We start from the raw sequence: 23953 nt of genomic DNA on the forward strand, positions 1-23953 counted from the left end.
AGTAAAAAATAAATTAATAAATAAGTCCAGCCTTTGATTAGGACAAAGCCTCATTTTTTTTTGCCATTTAAAGTTGGATTACGGTTTGCTTTGGATCAGTGTCCAGTAGCAAAGGCAAAATGAGCTTGAAAATGAGATCAGGTGTTGGGAATTCATTTTCCAGGTAAGCAGAATTTATGACTACATAAAATATGCAAGCAAAGCAGCCCTGGACCATCACACTACCTCCCCCATGTTTGACTGTCTGTGTGATGTTGCTCTCTGATAGGCTGTTTGTTTTATGTCAGATGTAACGTGATCCACTTCTCTCCGAAATCTCATTTCTTTTCCCATCTGTCCACAAAATGTTGTTCCAAATGTCTGAGGGATTGATTTTGGCAATTGTGAAATTGGTCTTGGTGTTCTTGGTCTGCAGTCATTTTGACTTGGAACTCTCCCATGGAGGCCATTTTGTTTCATAACCTCTGACCGTACCTGAGGCAAGTGGCCTCTAGATGTTAATCTGGGTTCTTTTGTCACCTCCTTTGACAAATCTGGCCACTTCTAGGACTGTCCCCTGTGTCCTCAAAGTATGATGAATGTCTCTCTGTAGGGTCCACTGGCATCCTGTAAATTAAAAAAATTACTTAGGAACCCTTTAAATAATGACAACTTTAAGAAAATTTTCTTAAGGATTCTTGAATTTCTATCTAGCTGAAAGAAATGTTTTGCTTAATGTGATCCTTATGCTTCCTTCATGTTGTTGGACAGATTCTGTTCAAGAGAGTTCCCGGCTCTGGCTATTGAAATCACAGTAAATCACAGTAATTATCATTAATAAAATAATAAGGGTTCAATTATAGGTCTGTTTGAATATTTTTTTTCCTCCTTAAAGGGAAAACATCATTTCCAACATTCCTTCTGTACTTACTCATGTTCTTTTTGTCCTATTTTGACACTTGTTCACAACTGACACATTTCAATGTGACAAATATAACCAAAAAAATAAAATCTGTAAGGCAACATGCACTTTTTCATAGTACTGTAGCTTTTAGCTTTCTTCATTCTTTAACCAACTCTCTCTTATCATTAATGCTTTTAGCATTATATAAGTGTTCATGTTAAGCATAGATACAAGTTTAAGTTTCTTCAGCTCCCTTAGAGAGCAAACAGACTTCATCCGGAGGATCATGTGCCTCAATCCCTCTCAAGTCCTCCACATTGATCTGATCTGTTAATGCTGTTGTGTTGGGCCAGTGCTGTCTGGACAGAGCAGCTCAGCTGTCTCAATGATTTAGCAGCCCTTTGTACTATTATTCATCTGACTGGAGGGAGTCAGTGTCCAGCTGAGGGCTTGCATCTTTCATGACCACTTGCACTTCATTCAGACAAAGGTACTTCCAATGAATACTTTCGGGACCACAGCACATGTATATTGATGCATATGGCTGCATATTGATTTTTAACATCTTTATTTTATTGTCAAAGAATAAGACTCGCTGAAGTGAACTCTTAAATTTTCTGTTTTTCTTTCGACAGATGCTGCCAGTTTCTCTGATGCACCTGTCACGTTAGTTAAGTCATCAATGCATGTCCGACAGCTGTCAGTTTTAACTACAAAGTTTACTGCTCATTTGGAAAGTTGCCCAGTGCTTTATAGTGAATAATCCTCTAACTCTCTCTCTCTCCGGAGTTCCTCTGCCTCGTTCTGGTTGCTGTATTTTTAAGTGTTCTGCTCCAGAGTTGTGGGGTCTTGGAGATCTGAGGCTTCAGGTATACACAGCTAGCCTGTCACTTGAGAACGGCTAGGAACAGATAGTGCAATTAGCCAGCAGAGAACATGTTTATCTGTCAGCCCACAGACAGGTTGGGACGGCTTTGAGGGGAAGGAGGGGAAATGAGGTGCACCACCCGTTCTCTCTGTGCTCAGGCTATTAGACAATTTCACAGAGCCCATTTTCAAATACAAAAAGGGTAACACCCATGCTCCCTCCACCTAAACCCACCCAATTAGCAGAAAATTCCCCCTTCTTCAGCATTTATTACATCTATTCAGTATTCTGGATGCTGCTATCACTTTTCCATAACTAGGCCGTACAAAGAGCAAATGCTCCATTTGGTGTGATTTGTTGCCCTGCTTGACCACTTCTTTGTGTCGGCCGGGCTGGTTAAGCGCCATGGAATGGTGCACCCCTGCTGTTTTATCAAGTCTGCTGAATCCGTAATGAAATAAGTGAGGGTGACAGTGGCTAAGGAGGGAGGGGAAGAGGAGGTAAGAGCAACAGAGCGGCTTATTTGAATCATTTAAGCAAGATGCAATTACAGCTGTGCCTGGTGCGAAGGAAACAGCCCATTTTAAAGGCAACACAAATCAATGGGCACGGCAATGGTGATGTGTTTGACAGAAGTGCCTGTTAGTGGTATGCGGCTGCTCCAGAGGATCATTACACACCCTGTAGACAATACATTATCCACAAAAGAGAAGAATGAAAACAAAGAGCAGTGGGAGAGGAGGAGGAGGGCATGGAATCGTCTTTAAAATGGCCCATAAAGGTGTTTTGGAGAAAGAAAATGTCACTCTGTTTGCACATTTTCAGGCACTCTTGCATCCTTTTGGCACTTTTACACACTTATCCTCGAAGCCTGCAACTTAGGCTTTCTCCAAGCTTCTCTGAGGAGCCTTTTCTTTGACTTTATGGACAAAGAAACTCAAACTGTGAAAAATCAGTATGCCTTAGAGTTATCCTTTACCTCACTGAAAACCATGTCCATATTACCATCAGCTCTCAGTAGCTTCTCCCAACGTGGTAGGTTGTAGTTGTGCTGTACTTATGTGCGTTCTGATAAGGTATGAAATGGTGCTGCTTAAGATGAAGTATTGTTTCACAACCTCAACTATCTTTAATCCTGTAAGACCCAGAGTTGTAATGATGCAACGTCTCTGCTTCAAACAGAAGAATAATGTAAACTTTTTTATCCTGTTTTATTTTATTTTTTTACCCAAACATACTCAAAGGGCATTACAGTGACTTAAGATGCTAGTGAATTGAAAATTCACAAACAATAAAAACTACCACAATTTTAAAAACTTTAGCTAAGCAACATCTCTGTGACTATACTTGTGAGTTATACTTTATCAGATGAATAAAAAAGAAGGCCAGGCTGCCATCAGCATTCCTTTCAGCATGACCAGAGCATGATCTGTTGGCTGGACAGGATGAAATGTCTCCAGCAGCGTCAGTTTTTCCATGGACCTTAAAACTGCACAAGTTGAAATTCTGAAAGTAAATTTGTTTAATGGAAACATGTCAATTAAAAAAAGTCAACTTCATTAAGAATGTTTTTTTATATTAGGATGAGGTTGTGTCAAAATTAGTGTAATTTACAAAACTGCAATATTTTTATTTTTGCATCAAGATTCACGTGATCAACAACCACATGTTTCTAATATTAGAAGAGATGACAGGAAGTAGTTGTAGGATGAGGGAGCAACATGTTTTATTTTAATGACTTATTGCATGAACAAATGTATTCTTGATTTTGAATGCTTTTTTTTTAATTTAACGGAAACATTGTAATTGGGAAATTGTGTTTTTTTTACATTAGCGGAATATCAACATCGATTTGCATCAACATTTGTAATGGAAATGCAGCGAGTGAGATGCACCATTTTGCCCCTCATCCAATGTCTCTAATTTTGTTTTACAATTTCAAACCGCCTACGAAAGGAAGGCAAAGCCAATGGAACATCAAAGCTGGTATATCTATGTGTGACTTTGACTTGTACCAAGGTCACATGTTTCACAATGATATTATTGATATTAAACATCTAATTGCTTTTACTGAGCCTATTGAAATCCTGCCATTTATTTCTCCCAATATTGTAATGTTACAACATTCTCACGAAACCTTAATAAAAACAAAAGAAATGACAGAACCTCTGTGTCTGCACTGTGTTCTGATCTGTTTGCTGTTTGTTCCATGATGTTCTCTAACAAACCTCTGAGCCCAGAAACACGGTGTCTGAAAGGAAAAATATGCTGTTTATTTAAACATATGAATTTAAGAAAGCCATTATGTACATTAAAATATATAGGAATATTTTCTTTACAGCTCTCCAAGATTGTTGCTTTTCCCCTTGTGGACAAAAGAAATTACAGTTTCTCAGTCATGGAGTAAATGAAGTAAGATAGCAGCCGTAAAACATTCAGGTCTGTGTGGCTGATTCTGACATGCATTGCAGTTCAAACTTAAAGCCATCTCATTGAAACACTTTATCCGTCTGTATTCCTTTAGCAGTAAAGGAGAGCAGACTACAAGCCAAATCTGCAGAGTGTGAAAGTCAAGACATACCAGCCTTTGCTGCATTGATTTTGACCATTCCTTTCCTTTTATCTGTCACTTCCGATTGCCACCTCTGGCTCGGTAACAAAACGCTCCTTCTTTAGAGAGTCCCTTTAAAATATTGGACAAAACTTGTACTCAAAGCATATTCAAAAAGGACGGATTTGCAAGTCAGTAACTGTCCATGTTTAAAAACGTCTGAAAATCTTTCTGAAGCCAACATGTATTTGTTTGATTTCAGAAGTTCTCATAAGTAATGAGAAAGAAGGAGGGTGAAAGGAATGAGGTCACCTACAGTGACAATTCTGCAGAATTTGGGCTTTTCCAGTTAGTTAGTCTCAACATTAGATGAGCTCCAGCAGCATTCAGACCCAGTGTTGGGTGTAACTTTGACTGAGCCTGGCACCTCTGGGACATGTCAAGCATGAGTGCTTTCTCTATCTCTCATTCTCACTTTTTGATTATTTCTCCCTCTCTCTTTGCCTGAGGACCAGGCCATCTGCTGCCTGTTGGTGCAGCCAGGCATTCTGACTGGAGTCGGCGCAGACCAGTCTGAACAGCGGAAAGCAGCTCGTTCTGTGCATCGCCTGGTTTTAGCCACAGATCCAGGCTGCTTCTCCCCTTTAGCCAAACACTTTGCATTTGGAATACACTCTGCAGCCGCCACCGAGTTGTAAATAAAATGATCCGATCAAAACACGAACCGTACAGCAGCAGCAACACCCGTTTCCCTGAGCGCTCCAGCCTCTTCTTCGCACAGAGGGGGAGGAGGACGCTGGGGATTGAGAAGCAACGCTGAAAAGTTGTCAGAGAAAATTAGAGGAGGTTCCTGAACCGTGGACCCACTGACTGGAAAACAGGAACAGGATGAGAGACCCCAGACTTTCAGTCTAGTCATGTGTGAAAAGAAAAGAATCTCTCTTTTTCTTAAGCTTTCTGGCCACCCCCACCCTCGCCCCCGCCCTCACCCGCTCCACCACTCCCCACCCCCACAAGTCCCTGAGTGCCAGTGACTTCCAGAGCAGGTTGCAAGTGAAAGAGGCCTAAAAGTGCCAAGTCAACAGCGGCCTTGCCTGGTCTTAATGTATGCAGAGTTTATTGCTAACCCCTTGCTTCAGTCTGTTTCCAGGGCTCGCCTCCTTTGTACCTGACGCCCTCCACCCTGCTGCCTCTGTGGCTTTCTTTGGAGAACCGTGGCTGGCCATTGGGGCCCCGTTCTGGACCACCCCTCATCTATCAGTGACACTACTGGCTGACAGAGCACTTATTCACATTCACTCATGAATATTCAATTTACTCCTGCTCCCTTCAAGGGTACAAAAGATACAGCATATCTAAATACAGGAGAGAGAAAAGTGGCATCTCTTAGTTTACCCCTCCCCCTCCTCTTCCTCTTCCTCTTCTTCAGTCCTTACACATCTACAACCTAAAGATCAGCAGCAACATGCAGACCTTAATTTCATTTCCCTGTTTCATCAGAGGTGTCGAACAGGAGAATCCCCCCCTAGCCCCCCAACACTTTGAACAAGCTAACACAATCCTGCACCGTTTGCGCGAAAGAAAAATCCCATTTGTCCTTTGTCAGCACAAACACTTTAATTTGAGGCTTTCACTCCTGAGTAAGCAGCAGATCTTCTCAGAAGCCCAGAGAGACGGAGGAAACACATGTGGGTCCTTCAATCTCACCCTCATCAGCAAAGGCACAGTTCGTTCGGCGTGGCCTCCATGTTTTTGTCAGTCAGCGAGGGCATGCATAAGTCAAGAGGAGGGGAAAGGGGAGAGGGGTTCAGGCGCGTCAGCGGATAAACAGCCGCCAGGACCAGCAGTCACATTTCTGTTGCAAAGTCTTCTAAGACTGCTTGATGTGGCAGACTTTCTGGAGCTGTGCTGTGCACGGACAGAAGCACACAGTGAAACTGTAACAGCTAGGCTTCTTCCTGTTGTGGCACAGGAAACTCTACTGAACACAGTTTAACCCCAGAACAAAATGTAGTACAAGGCCCACAGCAAAAAAAAAATAAAAATAAAAAATAAAAAGGAATATTTGATACAAAGCTAGAACTGAATTTCCTGACCTTGTTGCAGATGCCTTATAATAATCAAATAACCCTGAAATGACTAAAGAATAATTTCTTTTCATTTCATGTTGTTTTAATCCATCAGATTATGCAGTGACCAGATCAGGAAACCTAAAAATTCAGCCAGGCAGAGCAAAAATTGGAAGGTTTATTTGACCACTGGTGGAGGGCAGCAACAGCTTTCTGCAAAGATCAGGAGTCTCATAAAGAAAATGGAGAAGGTGAGCAGCTGAGCTGAAATCTTAAAACGAATAATAATCAGAAAACTACTAGAATCTTTATGAGAAAAGAATCAGGTTGACAGAGTTAGTTTTTTTAGGTGCAGTAATAGAGTCTGCCAGGGCAGAAGCACAAAGCTAGAACTGTTTGATTCACCAGAGTCTGAGGCATGCAAGCCGTAATTGTTAGATGATGTCGGGGATCGAGCAATGGTCAAAAACAAAAGTTCGAAGCGCTCGAGGTCTTCAGGCTGTGAGGCTGAAGATGATCTGGAAGGGAACTTCTTCTGGAAATTAGAGGAACTTTACATCCATAATGGTGTATTACCATCACCTAAAGGTACTAAATGGTATGACTTCTTAAATATTCGTAAATAGACCCCACACCCACAGGAAAGACATAAAGTATTGACATCCACATTTCCCCAATCCAATACACTCTTCATAAAATCATTGTCTGATGTTTGGTTCAGAAGCCATTTCCTTTCAGCTGAGTATTTGCAACAGTCCAAGATAGTATGGTTCACAGTTTCTGACAAAAGTTACAATATCCAGTGATCCCCATGATAAATAAAGTGTTGCTTAAACTTGAATGATCTATTCCTAATCTAATCAATCTAGTTCCAATCTCCTCCATAATACCTGCCTCTGCAACACAGAAGGAAGTCTTTCTCCTGAGGCAACAGGCAATAATCAGACACAGCAGATGTGACACTGAGATGATTTTAGGTTAATCTGCAAAGGTTATTTTCTCATTTAAGCTGAACGTGCTCGTGGACCAGACATTTTGGGAGACCAAAAACAAAAAGTTTTGAAACTTGGTCCCAGGATAAGTTTCAGAATGCCAGTTTCATGTTTCTGTGTGTACATGCAGGCCGTATCTTCTTAGAAACAGTGACATAGTAGCTCTATCTCTATCTCGCTGTCCCTTATGCACCTGACTTTTAGAAAAAAATAAAATAAAAATAAGGAGCCCTTTCTTGTTATTTGGTGTCTTCCGCATCGTTCTGTGGCAGTGCAGCCTGTGACAGTAGGTGTCCCATATCTACCACACCGTTTTCAGAGATGCAGCAATGTGTTGTGTGGATGAAAATTTTTTCTTAATCATTAACAAAAATTAACGATTAAAAGTTTTCACTGTGAAGACTGGACCTGGGAAACAGGCTGTTTCCAGGTTGGAATACTTATGGGCATGGAAATATGCATCAAATTGGTTACACTACAGATACTCAGCCTTTGCATAATCAGCTAAATGTGATGTTCTGTGTTGAAACCCAAATCTGCTAAAGAGAAGAGTGGATTTCCACAGTCACTGATGAAATGGAGCTTCTTCCCAGGAAAGGCAGAGGGTCAGGTGGAAAACATTTACTAAAAACAATTGGTGGATATCAACATTTTAGAGAATATTCTCAGTCCATCCATTCAAAGTAGATTTGCTGATGGAATCATTGTCTTCTAGGATGATGATGCTTGTTCCCAATACACAAGTAATAAACTCAATAAAGCAGCCAGTCAAGAGTCTGGATCTTAATCCAACTGAAATTAATGGCAGAAACTGAACAGAAATAGTGTGTGAAAGGTCTCACATAAGAGCTGCTGTTGAGGAAACGTTTGGTTTTCAAAAGTAAAAACTACGCATCAGAGTTCAAACTAGAGAATTGTTACAACAAAATATGAAAATGGTTTTAAATCATATTTAAATAAACAATTCCATAATCTCTATTTGATAAAAATAAATAAATAAATAGGGGCGTGCTGTGGTGGAGTAGGGGGTAGCACAACCCACTTTTGGAGGCTTTGAGTCCTTGATGCGGCCGTCGCGGGTTCGATTCCCAGACCTGACTGACATTTGCCGCATGTCTTACCCCCTCTCCTGTCAGCCTACTGTCATATAAGGGACACTAGAGCCCACAAAAGACCCCCTGGAAGGAAAATAAATAAACATATAAGTTCCATCAATTACATGCATTAGGCCAGATTGTTGGATTTAATAGATTGCTCTTTACATCATCAGTTGGGTATTCAGGTTTATTTCCATATGCAACCTAAAAATGTTTTATACTTTGTGGAGTCTGTTGCTTCCTGAGCTCCATGATGCTGCAGTGACAGAACCTTTGCCCTACAGCTACAAGCTCCTTTACTTCCCATCATGCTGAGGCCTTCCTGCGTAGACATCTTCTCATACTTGCTTTACTTTTCTCCAGGATTTTTCTCCTGACCAAACTACATGAAGGCCTTGTGATGGACTGTGAATCTGTTCAGTGGCTGCAACACAGGCATCAGCGAGACCCTTTAAGTTTTAATAAGTAGAGGAATGAAGGTTACTTAGTGAATGCAAGTCCAGACAGAGCCTCTATGCTTGTTTAAGAGATGACCTGGATGTAAGTGGATATGCTGTTTTCATTATTATATAATGTGTAAATTTCTGAAATTCTGTATGAAGAAAGGAACAGGAGATCGCTGCTATTGATGCTATTTTTTTTACTTTTGATACGAAAGTTAGACCTCAGAATAACAAGACTTATTTCATCCTGAGGAAAAAAAAAAACATTAGAATGTTTTTGATCTTGACACCTCTTAAAACTTTATTAAAAATGGATAAGGCATAAAACTAATCACAGAGGGTTAGCAATGAATGTTTGGCTTAATTGTGCTGGCTGGATTTAGATATATGGCACTTGCATATCCTCCCACTTAACTAGTAGCCTTGTGAATAACTGGCAACCCTGTCTTGGCGGCAACTTATTAACAGAGATTGTGGTTTGATTAGAATCTACCACACACTGTTTGTGACCAATGTTATTGTGCCAGTTGGAAAGAAAGAGAAGCTCTGCGGCTGTTGCAGAGGATTCAGCATTAAACCATCCAGCTGCAGAAAAGAAAAAGAAAATCATTCTGCTTCATATGACCTTCTGCTCTGCTGAAAAGGAATTCGATTACACCCAGTTGATTGGATAGTGATAAATAGCCAATCAACCAGATTTAGGTATTTGCATATTTAGATGCAAATATCTAAATGCATTTAAATATTTACTGGTCACCATTCCAGAAGTATGATCACATAGCAGCAGTTATAATAATTGGGGTTCCTTAAAGGCCTCCAGTCTATCAGTCTATTACCAGCATTTATCCAATTTACTAACTACAATAGAAGGTGATGCTTTCCCTGCCAGAGAACTCTGAATCGTGTTTGCAGTGATCAGAGCTCACAGCTCTCTCTGTGTGATGAGGACTTAATTAACTTTGTAGATTTGGCTGCAGCAGATCGTATTGTGAATTTTACCATGGAAGCTGGGGCAATGAGCAGGCTAAGTGCAAACCTCTGTTCTCATAATTGCACATCTGTTTTCCGTTGCTTGCTTGTGTAATTACCTCCTCCTCAGTCATCCCAGCGGAGGCCGGCTGCAGGTGACTGCAGGTAAAACGGCACCGGGAAACCTGTGTGCTCCCCGATAAGCACAGACGTACAGGAACAACAGGGATGGATGTTGTGACAGCTTCTCATGGGCACGCATGCACATAAATACACCCACACACACGCACCCCTATACGCACACAATGGTTTCATTTTCAGACGTTACACCACAGCACCATCCAGTGGATGATGATGAAGCTGCAGCCCAAAGTGATTATGCAAGTTATGAACTGAACTCTCTCTCTCACACACACACACACACACACGCACACACACACACGCAGTGTGGCCAAGCCCAGCTGTTTTTATTTATTTATTTTTGTCTCGTCACATGTTTGTAAAAAGATAACTCCTGTTAAGCATGTGTGAGTGTGTTATTCTGACTTGGATCATATGTTTGAATGAACAGAGTCTATCAGTTCGTTGAAACGATGGGCTGATGACTCACAGAGGTACATACAGTATCTGTGTTTTTGCAGTACTGAGCTTGATAAAAACACTGTCATATTTTAAATCATAATTTTTAAATCCATACTGGTCTATAAATTGTTGGTTATGAGATGCTCTGCTTGATTTACCCAAAGAGGAAATCAGCCAATCACACGGCAGTAACTCGTTGCACTTGGGCATCAAATCATGGTAAAAATGCTAAAGTTAATAGTGATCATCAGAATGAGGAAAACATTCGTCCACTGTTTGAGACGGAACTGTACGGGTACTTCATCCATCAAATTCTGATCCAGAATTGTTTTTCTTCAAAGTAGGTCTGTGTGTGACTAGAAACGTAGTATAGTTATTTAAGTTACATGAAATATTTTTAACTTATTTTTTAAGTTCTTCTTTCTACAGTCATTGCAGTATTTGTCCATCCCAAACATAGAAATGGTTTGACCACTTTCACAATGTATGACTTTGAGCTCATTAAGTCCACAATAGGAAAGTATAAAATGTTCCAAGCTGCAGTAAAAAAGGGGAAAATATACAACTTCAGTCCGTCTGGGCCAAGCAGCTGCTGCATCCTTTGATGTAAACAGTGAGGAACATGCTTCAGTCTGCTCTGCTCTCCTGTCCACAACTACTGCACTCATTTACTGTTCTACTCCAACGATGTTAACTAACTCAACAATTTTTGTCAGACTTACATCTTTGTTTGTGTCACTGTCATTGGTTGCACTGTTTTGTAACTTGTGTTAGACTGACGTTACTACCCAGAGCGACCTCACCGCTGCACACAGGCCTGGACTGGAGGTGAGTGGCTGGAGGTGATGCTAGAGCCTTGGCTGCTAGCATCATGTAACACAGGCTGTAGCCTAAAATAAGAAAAGTTTCAAACAACTAGTAAGTATGGGAAGTCAAAAGTGCCACAATTTGACACATTTTTAATACAGTGAAAAATAGCAACATTATCTGGCCTTCCTAACACTTCATTGAATGTTTTATGACTTGATGCTTACTCAAGGTCTTTTCCTCCTTCACAGTACGATTCCCTCCTGATGGACTCTCTGGACAGTCTCCTTCGTTGCATCTCTCTCAACTCTGATGAACTTCCGGAGGTATGGAGGAATTTTTCTGCCATAATCCAAAAGCTCACGTTTATAGCTAAATATATGTATATATATATATATATATATATATATATATATATATATATATATATATATATATATATATATATATATATATATATATATATATATATATATATATATATATATATATATATATATATATGTATATATATATATATATATTTAAAATTTTCATTTTAAATCAGATGAATAATTACATAATAAAGTAATCCATTTAGTTTTCATAGTCTTTACAAAGAGAATACTTTTTAATAAATAATATATATAAAACATCAATACTGCATTTCCATTTCTTTTCAAATGAACAAATATAGCAATGTATTAAGTAACTGATAAATACATAATTAATTTGGGGGACTTGGGTCACAGCTAGGCCAATACAGCAGGAATATTGTCAGATCAAACTCTATCAACAGATACTGAACAACAAATTCTAAAAAGGACAATTTTAAAAATGCAAAATACGAAGAGAGAAGAAGAGAAGAAGGAAGAACGTGGAAGAAAAGAAGGAATGCAGTATCAGTAGTGTTTTTAATAGTAAATAATAAATAATTTTCTACTAGTTGTAGAATACTGTGGATAGGAACTCACATGAAATTATCTTGTCCCCGACCAGCCAATGTTGTCAGACATCCTGGTTGTTGGCGTCTTGCAGCCCTGAATATTTTAGAGTATCAGGGGTTCAAGTGATCAATTAATGTTGATGCATGTTACCGATCAACTAATTGATATGCCCATTTTCTTACAAACCACAGTTTTCTTTTGTATCAGGTACCATAATTTTTTCACAAAAAAAATTTTAAATTTAATTTATATGTTTTGTGTGTGTGTGTGTTGGGGGGGTGCGTGTGTGTCAGCTGCATTATTTAAAGAAGATTTAAAGAAAAGGGAATAAAGAGGAAAATTCAATGAGAAGCAGTTGTGTGTGTAAAGTACACACCTTTTGATATTTGAGTTCAGAGAATGAAGAGTGTTTCAGGTATTTTAGTAAATACCTGAAACACTGTCTCTGAACACGCATGTAGAGGTGTGGTTATCTTTTCAGAATAATGCACCATGTCATAAAACGAGAGTGAAATCACTGCATTCCTGTGACAGCATTTACCCTTCCAAAAGGGGGCGCCCTGTCCCACCAACGAGACCAACCCTCCACCCCAGCCTTGGTGCTTGTTCTCTGTGTGTGTGTAAGGTGAAACCATACAATCTACACAGGCTTTGCTGGAGGGTTACTATTCTTGGGAGAAAATGCATAACATTTTTTGGAGGAGGAAGATTGTACCAGAGCAACAAAGTGATGGTTAAAGTATTTTACCCCGGTGGTTTAGGTAGGCAGATTACACTGTTGCAGTGATCAGTGCTACTAAAGACAAACTCATGCAGAGGTTTTTTAAGAAATTTCAAGAAAATTTGTCCAGGAAATGTTCGTCAGATGCCAGAAGACAACTTTGTAACTGTTTTTATGTGACTCTGCATATTCATTAAATCTGCAGTATATAACAATATATATTTTTACAAATTTGTTTAAACTGCCACCTTTTCATGACAGTATAACATGAGAAGCAATCGGTGAAAAAAATCCATCTCTTTTCCTTCCTCTCTGTTCTCCTACAGCCATCTGCAGAAATGCACAAGCCCAAGACACAAACAGCCAATGAGAGTCAAGGGCAGGGTTTTAGTGCTGTCAATCACACTCCTGTATATGCTACAGCTCTGAAAATGGTGGAGAAGAAAACCTAGCGTTACAAGAAATGTGTTGATCCTGGCTCTGAAGGCTTTTCTCTTACTGAACTGTTAAGTCAGTGCAATACAACAGTAAATGTAAATTAAATAATTAAAAGAATGAAACTGATGAAAACAACAGGTTGACTACCTTGGTCAAACATATAAAAATAAACTGCAACAAATCTTTCAAATGGTTCACAATGTGCAACTAGGCATTCCAAATACAATGTAAAATAAATAATAAAGCATGACATCGGTCAACGCACAAAGCATAGAATTAAACTGAATAGATTTACCCTCATAGATTGATCACACTGCCACAGATACACAATTTAGAATTTTTTCAACATGGGAACCAATAATTGATCAATATTTGATCATTACGTCTCTAGTTGTAAATAACTTGATGTTGGAAAACTTAAACTGTGTGAAACTCAACTGGTTTATGACTTTATGAAGCCTCTCTCTGAAAAAAAGGCAGGTCACTCAGCCCAACATTGTCCCCCTGGAGTCAAAATCTGTCCAAAGAGCAGAAAACTAACGGTGGACCTTCGGCCCTCTCCCCCTCGCTCTCTTTTTCTTTGTGTCATGCCAGTGCCATATATTGTTTATATGGGTGTTTTTAAAGCTAGTCTCCATGGTAATGGCATGACCCCTGCTGCTGTTCATCAGTTGCAGGCCTGATTGATGGCAACCAGGCAGCCATAAAGGCTATCTGCTCTCTCCAGATATGGCCAGACAAACATGGCCACAGATTGCTGACCTACCAGAGGTGATTGTTAACAAGGATGGATTCTGCAAATGTCTGCCTATAAATATTGGGCTTTTGGGCTAACCAATGGATTTGTGCAGTGTGAGTATGTGGTTGGATTTGTCAGGTAGGTACCATCTTTGCTCTATAGTCAAAACTATTACTGGGTCACAAAACAAGTGCAAAGCAGATTCTCTCAAGTGTTTAAAAATACATCTGCTCTCCCCCTCTCCCCCTCTTTCCATGTTACCAGTGTATGTTGTAGAATCTTATTTTTATTTAAGGTCTCTTCTGCAACAGAGCAGCTGGCTGAGATTAAAAATGAGGAGCCGAGGGGGCTGTCACCGCTTTCTCCCCTGTCCTCTCTTGCTGGGCTGGTTCTTCTGGGAAAAGCTTTCATCCTCGCTCCACATGTATGTCACTGGCCTTTTGTGAGCAACGAAGCACGCCCACAGAGTGTTTGACGTTTCCATACCTCTCTTACAATCCACAGGTTGTCATGGAAATGCGCTGGGTGGCAGTGGGTGCAGAGTTACAGTGAAGGAACAGCCAGGGAAGAAGGCAGGTCAATTAGTCCACTTCTCTTTTGTGAGTCTCTGCTTATTACGATCCGACCAGAAGAGTCTGGTCAGAACATTGTACATTGCTCAAACTACTGGGAAAAACCCAGACAATATTCTACCTCAAGGGGGCTTTGGTGTGAATTGCCTCCCCTGAAATGTGGCCCAAACTCTGGAAGATTTATTTTTGTTTGCTTGCTGTGTTCAACCAGCCCACCCAAAAATGAATAGCCCTCTTTTGAACGTTAATCTTCTGTAGTTGAAACTTTCTTTTTTGTTTTTTTTGGATCTAGCAAAAAGGCTTCTGAATAGCTTTTCACACAATGAAAACAAGGCACAGGCCATGAGGACAAAGTCTCTTAAGACTCTTTAAAGCAGTTTTAAATGCATGTTCTTTTTAGTATCATGCCTGAAAATACCGTAAAAGTATCTAACAGTAAATTATGATAAATCTGTAAAAAACTTAATAAAGTTTCTGTCAATTGAAGCAACGTATTGTTGCGCTGGGATGTAAAATGAATGCCTCCAGAACTTTCACTTAGACTTGGATTGTGCATTGTCGGTGTTTTTAACGACAGACTCCTGGATTGTCACTGACTCAGGCCTTTTTGTTTGTCAGGTTTACAAGGGAAAAAGAAAAAGAAACAACAGAGCTGAGGTTTATTTGTTTTGTTTTATTTTGATTTCTTTGTAATTCTTCAACTTTTGTAGTAAACACTGTTCCATAATAAAAATATCTCTGTTAGTTTCATTCTAAAATGTTCAATTTCTACAAGGAATAAATATAAGCAAATTATTTATTTTCAAATCTAATATTTCCCTGATCTCAGATAAGACATCACAGCTATATAAAGCTATTATGTTTGAAGGCTTAACTTTAACCAATCAAACCAATTTGCTCAGGATTAAATGAAATACCATCAGTGTTTAAGTTGTTATAAAAACTACAGTTTTTATAAACTGAACCTGGAGCGCCCGGCCAGCTGACAGCTGGCATGTGGAGCTGTCTGCTAATGCAGAGGGAGCAGACATGTCCAACAAAGTCAAAGCAACATTGCAATTAGGTTGATGAACTGAGGAGATATTTGAGACTCACACAAATAAATGCTCACCTAAAAACATTGTAGAATATCATGCTGAATCATTTCAAGTGTAATATAGCAAAACTATTTGCAGCACCTCACCACCATTGCCGCTTTGCTTGAACACCCAGTTTGGGCCCACAATGCATTATGGTATATGGTAGGGAAGAAACAACGGCCTCAGCTTTCTGCTCCATGTTTCTCTAAACATCTGCCAGCAGTGTGCTACTGATCACTAACAGCCGTCTGATATTAGGCAGGAGGCTGTACACCCAACCAACCCTCCACATCCAGTGGGAAGTGCAGGTTGCTACAATCGATGGTAGCCACACAGGCACACCCACTGGAAGGAAACAAACGCACCTAGTACAACACCTTCATTCTATTGGCTGAATGGTTGCCAGGAGACGGTGCATTTTCATTCTAGACGCACGCAGTATATGTATGTAAGTGAGCAGAGTCTAAGCAGAGACTTTGACTAAGCACCAGGAGAAGTTTTGATTTCAAGCATTACACATTTGTCATGAAATCCTGCTTTCAAAATAAAAATGTAAACAAAAGTATTAAAAGTTTTGAGAACAAAAGAAATGAAATCCTGCTTTCAAAATAAAAATGTAAACAAAAGTATTAAAAGTTTTGAGAACAAAAGACATGAAATCCTGCTTTCAGACTGGAAACGTGAGCTTTTGGATTATGGCAGAAAAATTCCTCCATACCTCCGGAAGTTCATCAGAGTTGAGGGAGATGCAACGAAGGAGACTGTCCAGAGAGTCCATCAGGAGGGAATCGTACTGTGAAGGAGGAAAAGACCTTGAGTAAGCATCAAGTCATAAAACATTCAATGAAGTGTTAGGAAGGCCAGATAATTACCAGAATATTGGGGAAAATCATCCAGGGGCTGCTTCAAGAAAACCTCTCTCCTAAATACTTCTTTAATCAGGTCAGATTCCAGCTGGAGATCCAGCCTGCCAGTCGCAGCCTGTGGAGGAAAGGTAAAAGAGAACACATAAAAAACAGACACAGCACTGGGACATTGGAACAATGAAAAAGGATTCATCTTTTTATTTCTTAGGATAAGATTTAAAATAAATAAATATGTAAAACATAAAGTACATGTCTGTTATTAACCATCTTTTCTTCTCTTTCAGTATAATACTGTTGAAATGCAAACATCCAAAAGCTTTGACTCAGTAGTGAATTTTAGCAAATGTGTTTCTGACGTTTGGCTCAATGCAGAAAGTGTTTTCGATGAGTCATTCTTATCCTGTTATTAGTGTTTGCAGTGATGAAGATTAACCTCTCTTATCCAGACTGTTCTCTGCTCTGGTTCAGTAAATGTTTCTGTCTGGTTGAAGCCACGACTCAAATTCTTCTACAAACTCCTTCTTGACATTATGGATCTTGTCCAATGATAAACATATGGGACCATCCCCAGACTGCTCACACAAAATAAAAAACATGAATTTGTTAAAAATGTATTGGTTTTATGAAATATTAAGAATTCCTTTCACTGGAATTAAGCCAAGCTCTTCTGGACCAAACTTTACACACATTGCAGTCAGGCTGGTACTGTTCTCCCTGCAGCAATTTTATGAAGGTCATTTAAAGTAATAGGTTGTTCTTTTTCACTCAGCAGAAAGAGGAATAGCTCCTTAGTGCCTCATCATCCACTTCATGGATGAGTTGCTATCGTTGACAAATGCTTGCAGTTTGTTCTGAAATCACAAACAGTTACCTGTAGAAGATTGAGCAGAGTAGAAATTTCACAACTAGACTTGTTGCACAGGTGGAGTCAGATCAAGATACCAAGCTGAAATAAATGCAGCTCTTTAGAGATACAGCATGCACAATGTTTTTTAGAAGCAGTCTGTAAAACTAGGGGATGGATTTTTTTATATACCTGAGGTAAGAGATTGGAAAAGCTGAATCCAATGACATGGAAAGGAGACTTCAAATATGGTCCAATAGCTACAATATTTTTTTTTCTGTGGATATTTTTATCCCCTGACCCTTAAAATAAAATATACTGAAAAATATTAGATCTGAAGGCAACAAACTGTCGCCTTTTTCTTGGCAAATATTTGGTGCTATCTAGTGACGACAGCCTTTTTTTCCCCACTGGGTAAGAATGGAAGAAATAAAAAAAAAATTAATTCCACAACAGACCTTCAAAATAATAACTGTTTGAACACTTTAACAATGGAAAGACGATTGGAGGGTTTTCCACAGAGGTTTGAGTTCATACCACTGCTTCTTATTCTTCAGATAACCTTCATATTTGGGTGAACTGGTTTCAACTTTGGACACATTTGAACCTCCATCCATCCATCCATTTTCTGTTCACCCTTCTCCCTTAAAGGAGTCAGGAGGGTTGCTGGTTCCTCCCCAGCTACGTTCCGGGTGAGAGGCGGGGTCACCCTGGACAGGTCGCCAGTCTGTCGCAGACATTTGAACCCTTCAGTGTGAAACAAAGCTTAGTTGTAGTTGCCGTCACACAAAGGGTTAAAATGACCCTTTGCACGTTGATTTACCAGTTCTAACACTTTATGTTCTATAACATTGTCCAGACGTTCTTCACGTTATGGCTGTAGATTTATGGCTTAAATGTGGCCTAATTGTATTACTGGAGAAAAGAAGCACACTGGTAAGAAATCTTTTCAGTTTCTTACAACACATATATGAGTTGATTGTGTTGCTGCCTCCTGCAATGTAACAAATCTCCTAAATAAGTTTTTTGTAAATCTGCTTGACGATGAGTGTCTTCTGTGATTAAAGCCATTTGTGTGTTTCGCATATGAGGGACGTGAACATGTAATGGTCCTGGGGAAGTATTATGTATGCATGAAGATTTGTTTTATATATCTTATATCAGAACATAAAGATCAGTGTCAACATTTGGAAGTTTTTCTTGTTCTAGGGGGCAATTTCACAACCATCTATTCGTCAAAATGAAAAGGAAGGAACCTCTGACCCTAATAAACTGCTATGACTAACATCTGTCTGAGCTACATTTTTTTGTAATTTTGAGTAAGGTACCATAAATATGTGAATGTGCCCATATTCGTACATGTTCCTGTAAATTACATCCAGAGGAATGGCACCAAGTTCTCAAAGATTAGCAAATATTTCAATATTTGATTCACAGATCGTCAATTTTTTTTTTCAATTCTAAATATTCTGTTTTTAGTCAATAAAAATAAAACATCGAGTTCTATATACTGATGATAAAGCTTTTTATTGTCTTCTTTAATCCACACGCCTAATATTATTCACACTTGTTCCAATATCAATAATGCATATAACAAAATTATTCATAAACAGGCTCAAGGTTAAAGAAACTTAGAAATCGTTTTTAGTAGCTCTTTTTCCTCTTGTTGATCTTGTCGCGCTGTGGGCTGTTGTCTATGTGGAATACTAATCGACTGCCTGTGTCTTAGTGGGTCTTTCCTGGATTACTGGATTTTTGGCATTGAAGTAGTCAGGTTTTGTTACAAAAATATCAGTTCTTGTTTTTTGGAGTCTGACTAAAACAAGAAAGAAAACATTCCTAAAATGTAGGCCAGAAAACCTGTACACTGACAAAGTCCAATGTTCCCAATATAAAAGAGAGAAATACCAAATAGTCTTTTTCATAAAAGTAACTTTAACAGATTTCAGCTGAACCCGACAGTAAAAAAAGAATTGTGTTTGATCAAGACTTTAAGGTTTCTTCCAAGTCTCCCCTCGTCTACTGGAAGATTTATTATCTTAAACACAAAGTTTACATATTCCATCAGAAGACAAAACCTTTATCCTAACTTTTTTTATTGACAATAAATCAGAGTAAATTTTTATCTTTTATTAGGATTATCAAAGTCTTTTTTATTTACTATATACTAATATTTACAGTCGGTCTATGATTCCACAGTAATTAAACAGTAATAAACACCTTGATGGATCTATCCTGTATTCTGTTTGGTGGTTGTGGATTTTTACTGTTAGGAAAATGCTACAGAGCCTTTCATTGCTAAATCAATCGCTTCCAACCTCCATCTCTCTTCTTATTGAACTTTTTCGGAGGATGGCACAGAAAGCCTTTTATTTGACTTCAAATTATTTTTGTCTTTTACATGAGTTTAATTTTCTATCTAATTCTTAGGGTGATGGTGCTGTTTTAAGTCGTTAAAATTGGTCCAAACTGCATTCCTATGATCTGTTTATATCTTTATCTTATTGTATCTGTGTCATGCAGTCACTTCACTTCTGCTGTCAATAATTTCCCATAGGGGCCAATAAAGTATACAGTGGCTTGCAAAAGTATTCAAACCCCTTGAATATGCAGAAACTGTGCATCCACAAAACAGGATGCAGCACCACAGGAAATGTTTGTTCTTTGTGAAAGTGAGGGGAATGCAGGGTAGAGAGAGAGAGAGATGGAGCTTTGATGTCGTCATTTAAAAACAAACCATATGGCCACACAGAAACATGGAATCTATCCACTCCAGGACCCTGTTTCAAAAATGATCATTTCTGATATCCTGAGATGTTGAATCCATGTGGACATGCAGCCTAAATGACAAAAAACCTTTGCAGATACACTTAAAGTCATCTCAGTGTGGATGGGCCTTGAAATTGAAGTGTTTGACATAACCATGGTAACAGGTGGATGGAAAACGTAGAAGCACGCATTCCTAAAAGCCCCAGCATGGTTGGACAAAAAGTCTAGCTGTTGGTGAGCCTGGTTTTCAGACATTTGTTTTTGCGCAGACCTTTCTAGGTCCACATCAAGGTGTGAAGACATAGTAAACACAAAGTTTATGGTAGTGACAAACAAGGATATAACAATTGATTGACTGGAAAATCTCAGTATGTTTTTCCATTATCAAAAAGAAAAGAAGGAAAGGCATTGGTGAAACGTTCTCCTGCTGCATCGTCCCAGAACTGAGCTGGGGAGTTTAATATTTCAGTACATTCTTCCTCACAGCCTCGAACAATCACTCCTCAAACTCTGACCATAATCAGACAATGTTCTGATAATTGGTGCCACCCGATGATCCAACTTCTGCTTATTTGTGTTACAAATAAGCAGAAGTCATTTGTGTAGATGCTGATGATCTATGTTTTTGCTATGTGTCTTTGGTAGAAGTCTATGGTCTTGGTGCTTTATGGATATGTCGATGTTGCATGTAGATGTTGCATATGTCTGTGTTGTATTATGCCTTCGCTAAGTGTTGTGTTGTAGGAGGAACTTCACAAAACTGCATCTTGAGAAAAGAATATTGCTCCTTAACCAATAAGGAACTGACTTTAGGTCAGTTGTTAATGCTAACTGACCTAAAACAGGAATTCATTGATGTCAGGAAATGAGAGACAAATCTGTGTTTTTATAGTGTTTTTAGTTAATTTATTCAAGCATTTTGTTTCAACTGTACATTGAACTATAATAATAATCTGAAAAACTCAGATGATGTTGTGAAATAATTACAAAGAACGCTTTGCATTTTATAGAATATACTAATTATTTTATTTCTTGTGCAACATGATTTTCTGAAAATGTTTACATGAAATATGAAGAAGTTTCATTAGATAATAATATGAGTATTTTCAGCTTTACTGTCTATAAATTACAGTAATGGAACTGATGGGACCATTAACTTTCGAGTAGTGGTGGGTATGTGCAGCTTCCTGCTGCTGTTCATGAACTCTCTGTGCCAAAGGCTTGACACCGCTTGCGCAAGTGGAGTTCTTTTTAAAAAATGACCCTCTTTGCATGACAAAAGCAGATTGCTTTAGGGTGGCTGCACGAGAGGGAGGAACGCAAGGAGGAGTGTTGAAGCAGGAAGGGGAGGCAGACGGGGACTTGGGCAGATGCACTGGGAGCACTGGTTCTTTTTCTCTGAGGAGACTGTACTCACTGCAGGACATGGTTGACATTGACACAGAGGTACCGTATGAGGAGCCAAAGTTGGATTTATGTTTCGCTGTTTGGCAATTATCTCCAAAGTGACATGAAATGAACGCAGAATCTCTGAGTGCAGAAGAATCTGGCAATATCTTTTTGCAATTTTTGAGACACGGCGGTTGGGGAGAGTCATTGTAAAACTCTGCTTGCGTGTTTTCTAGAGCTGTTACTGGCAGTGAATTTTGTATAGTGATGTTTTTAAGCAATCATTAACTGATGGCACATGGATACAGAGAAAATAAATTTTTTTGGCTCAACTGATTCATTTCTTCTGCCTAGAAATGGCTGGGATCTTGCTTACAGGACTTGTACTCTTCTTGTTGGAGGTAATAATGTTCACAATATATAATATACTGTGTAACAGAAGACATATTGTTAGTTTTTTTTTTTTTTTTATTCTCCAAAGGCCACAAACATTTTTATTGAAATCAAATGTATCATAAATAGTCATGATTCATACAAGTGTGAACACTGTGGAACCTCCACTGTGGAATGATAAACTGGGAACCTTTTCTCTGTAGGTGAAATGTGATGGTGAGCCAACACATGCTGGGACAGAAACAATGGAGCAGCCCCATGGTGAGGGAACAGTCTTCAATTATTATGTCTTTTTTTTCATTTAGAAATTGAAAAATGGGCCAACTGATAAGGAGATTTCTAATCAACTATCTGTAATGTGCTCAATTTTGTGTCTTCTTTCTCAGAGCAAGTCAAGCTCGTCCATCCTACATCGCAATGGGTGCTGAAGTTGTTTAACAACTCGCTGCCCTTTTCCAGAGCTGAGAGTTTCTGCAGAGGTCAGTTCAGCTCTCTGATCACCCTGGAACGGTCAGAGGACAAGAAAGAGACCGTGGAGTTCCTTCAGCAGACTGGACTTCGCTCTCCAGTCTGGGTTAAAGATCACCCCAGAGCAGAGTCCAAGCCGGTAGCTCTCTCCAGGCAGTGTGAGTGGAACTAGGGATCTTCAAAACAGTAATCAAAATTTTCCCTGACCTAAGTATTTCTTTTTTCTCTCTGGGTTCAGATTTGGAGTTCTCAGTGCTAAAATTTCCAAAGGATTCCCATGATGGCTTTGCACGTGTCAGAGTGTCTTTTCCCGCCATGTCGTCTGTCAGCGTGTGTGTTCGAGTTCAGTGGGACAGAGAGTGGATTGAAGTATCAACAGTCTTCTCCTACGCTGCACCTGTCCTGACCAATGAGTTCCAGCTGCGAGGCCGAGTGGACAAGCAGGGTCCTATCCACCTGGCCCTCATAATCCACGGAAAACACTTTCCATACAAGGCCTCCTTTGCAAATGACGGTGCATGGCATCACGTTTGTGTCACATGGAGTAGGATGAGCAATCACTGGGCCATCTATGTGGATGGAGACAGGAAAGACACGGGCTCTGGTACAGACATGGACAGGGACATACACGGTGATGGTATTCTTATCCTGGGTCAGGACCAAGACTCATTTGGGGGAAATTTCACAGAACCATTTTTTGGGAACATCACTGACCTGAATGTATGGAACGTTTCTTTGGAATCGAGGCATATCCGTGCCTTGAATTTGTGTTCGGCCACAATACAGGAAAAACTTTTCAGCTGGAACCTCAGCCTCATAGACAGCCCTCATGTGGTCAAAGAGGTGAAGGCTCCGTTGTTCTGTCCAGGTAGGATTACAGTCTAATTATAAAACAATAAGTTCACAAAGCATGTTGGGTTTTTGTTTTTCACAGCCAATCAACTGGTTACAAATTTTTATAAAATTTTCTTGAAATGACAGTAAAAGCTGTGGAAACAACCCTGCTTTATTTTGCTTGAACTCTCCTTATTTCAATGATGCACATTAACAGATGAAATTGAATTAGAGTTGAGCTTGATTATATTAAAAGTAGAATTTGTTTCTTTTCTGTCTGCTGCTTTTGTAGTAATGTTATGTAATGCACATAATATATTATGTGTATTATGTATATACATAATACACATAATATATTATGTATATTATGTGTACATAATATACCAAAAATAGCTACCATGCGTTACCAATCTCTAATTAACGCAACATTTCTACATTTCAACATTTCTGTTTACAAATGATAACTACACTGGATGTACTGGCAGATATAAAAAAATTTGAAAGTTGCATAAAAGTGCAACTTGTCAAGCTTTAATTTTTTTTTGCAATTTTAATGATCAATGTAGACAAAATAATTAAAGACATTCAATGGCACAAAGTTAGAATATCACAATAGATCAACCAAAACTGATGTTTTAAGCACAAATGTAAGGC

General features: G+C 39.1%; 1 protein-coding gene across 2 annotated transcripts in view; it reads left to right on the forward strand.

The window, feature by feature from the left end:
• Window positions 1–21580: 21580 nt before the first annotated feature.
• adgrd2 (adhesion G protein-coupled receptor D2) overlaps window positions 21581–23953 on the forward strand; it is a 44026-nt gene continuing 41653 nt past the window's right edge. Inside the window, exons 1-5 of one of the 2 annotated variants that reach the window (XM_044110638.1) lie at window positions 21581–21661; window positions 21959–22005; window positions 22201–22258; window positions 22384–22623; window positions 22704–23333. In XM_044110638.1, the coding sequence (XP_043966573.1) occupies window positions 21961–22005; window positions 22201–22258; window positions 22384–22623; window positions 22704–23333 (973 nt within the window). In that variant the 5' untranslated portion in view covers window positions 21581–21661; window positions 21959–21960. Of the gene's footprint in view, window positions 22006–22200; window positions 22259–22383; window positions 22624–22703; window positions 23334–23953 lie in introns of both variants that reach the window. The other variant, XM_044110637.1, reaches the window with a different exon arrangement.

This window comes from Gambusia affinis, linkage group LG03, assembly GCF_019740435.1.
Source record: "Gambusia affinis linkage group LG03, SWU_Gaff_1.0, whole genome shotgun sequence".
NCBI lineage: Eukaryota > Metazoa > Chordata > Actinopteri > Cyprinodontiformes > Poeciliidae > Gambusia > Gambusia affinis.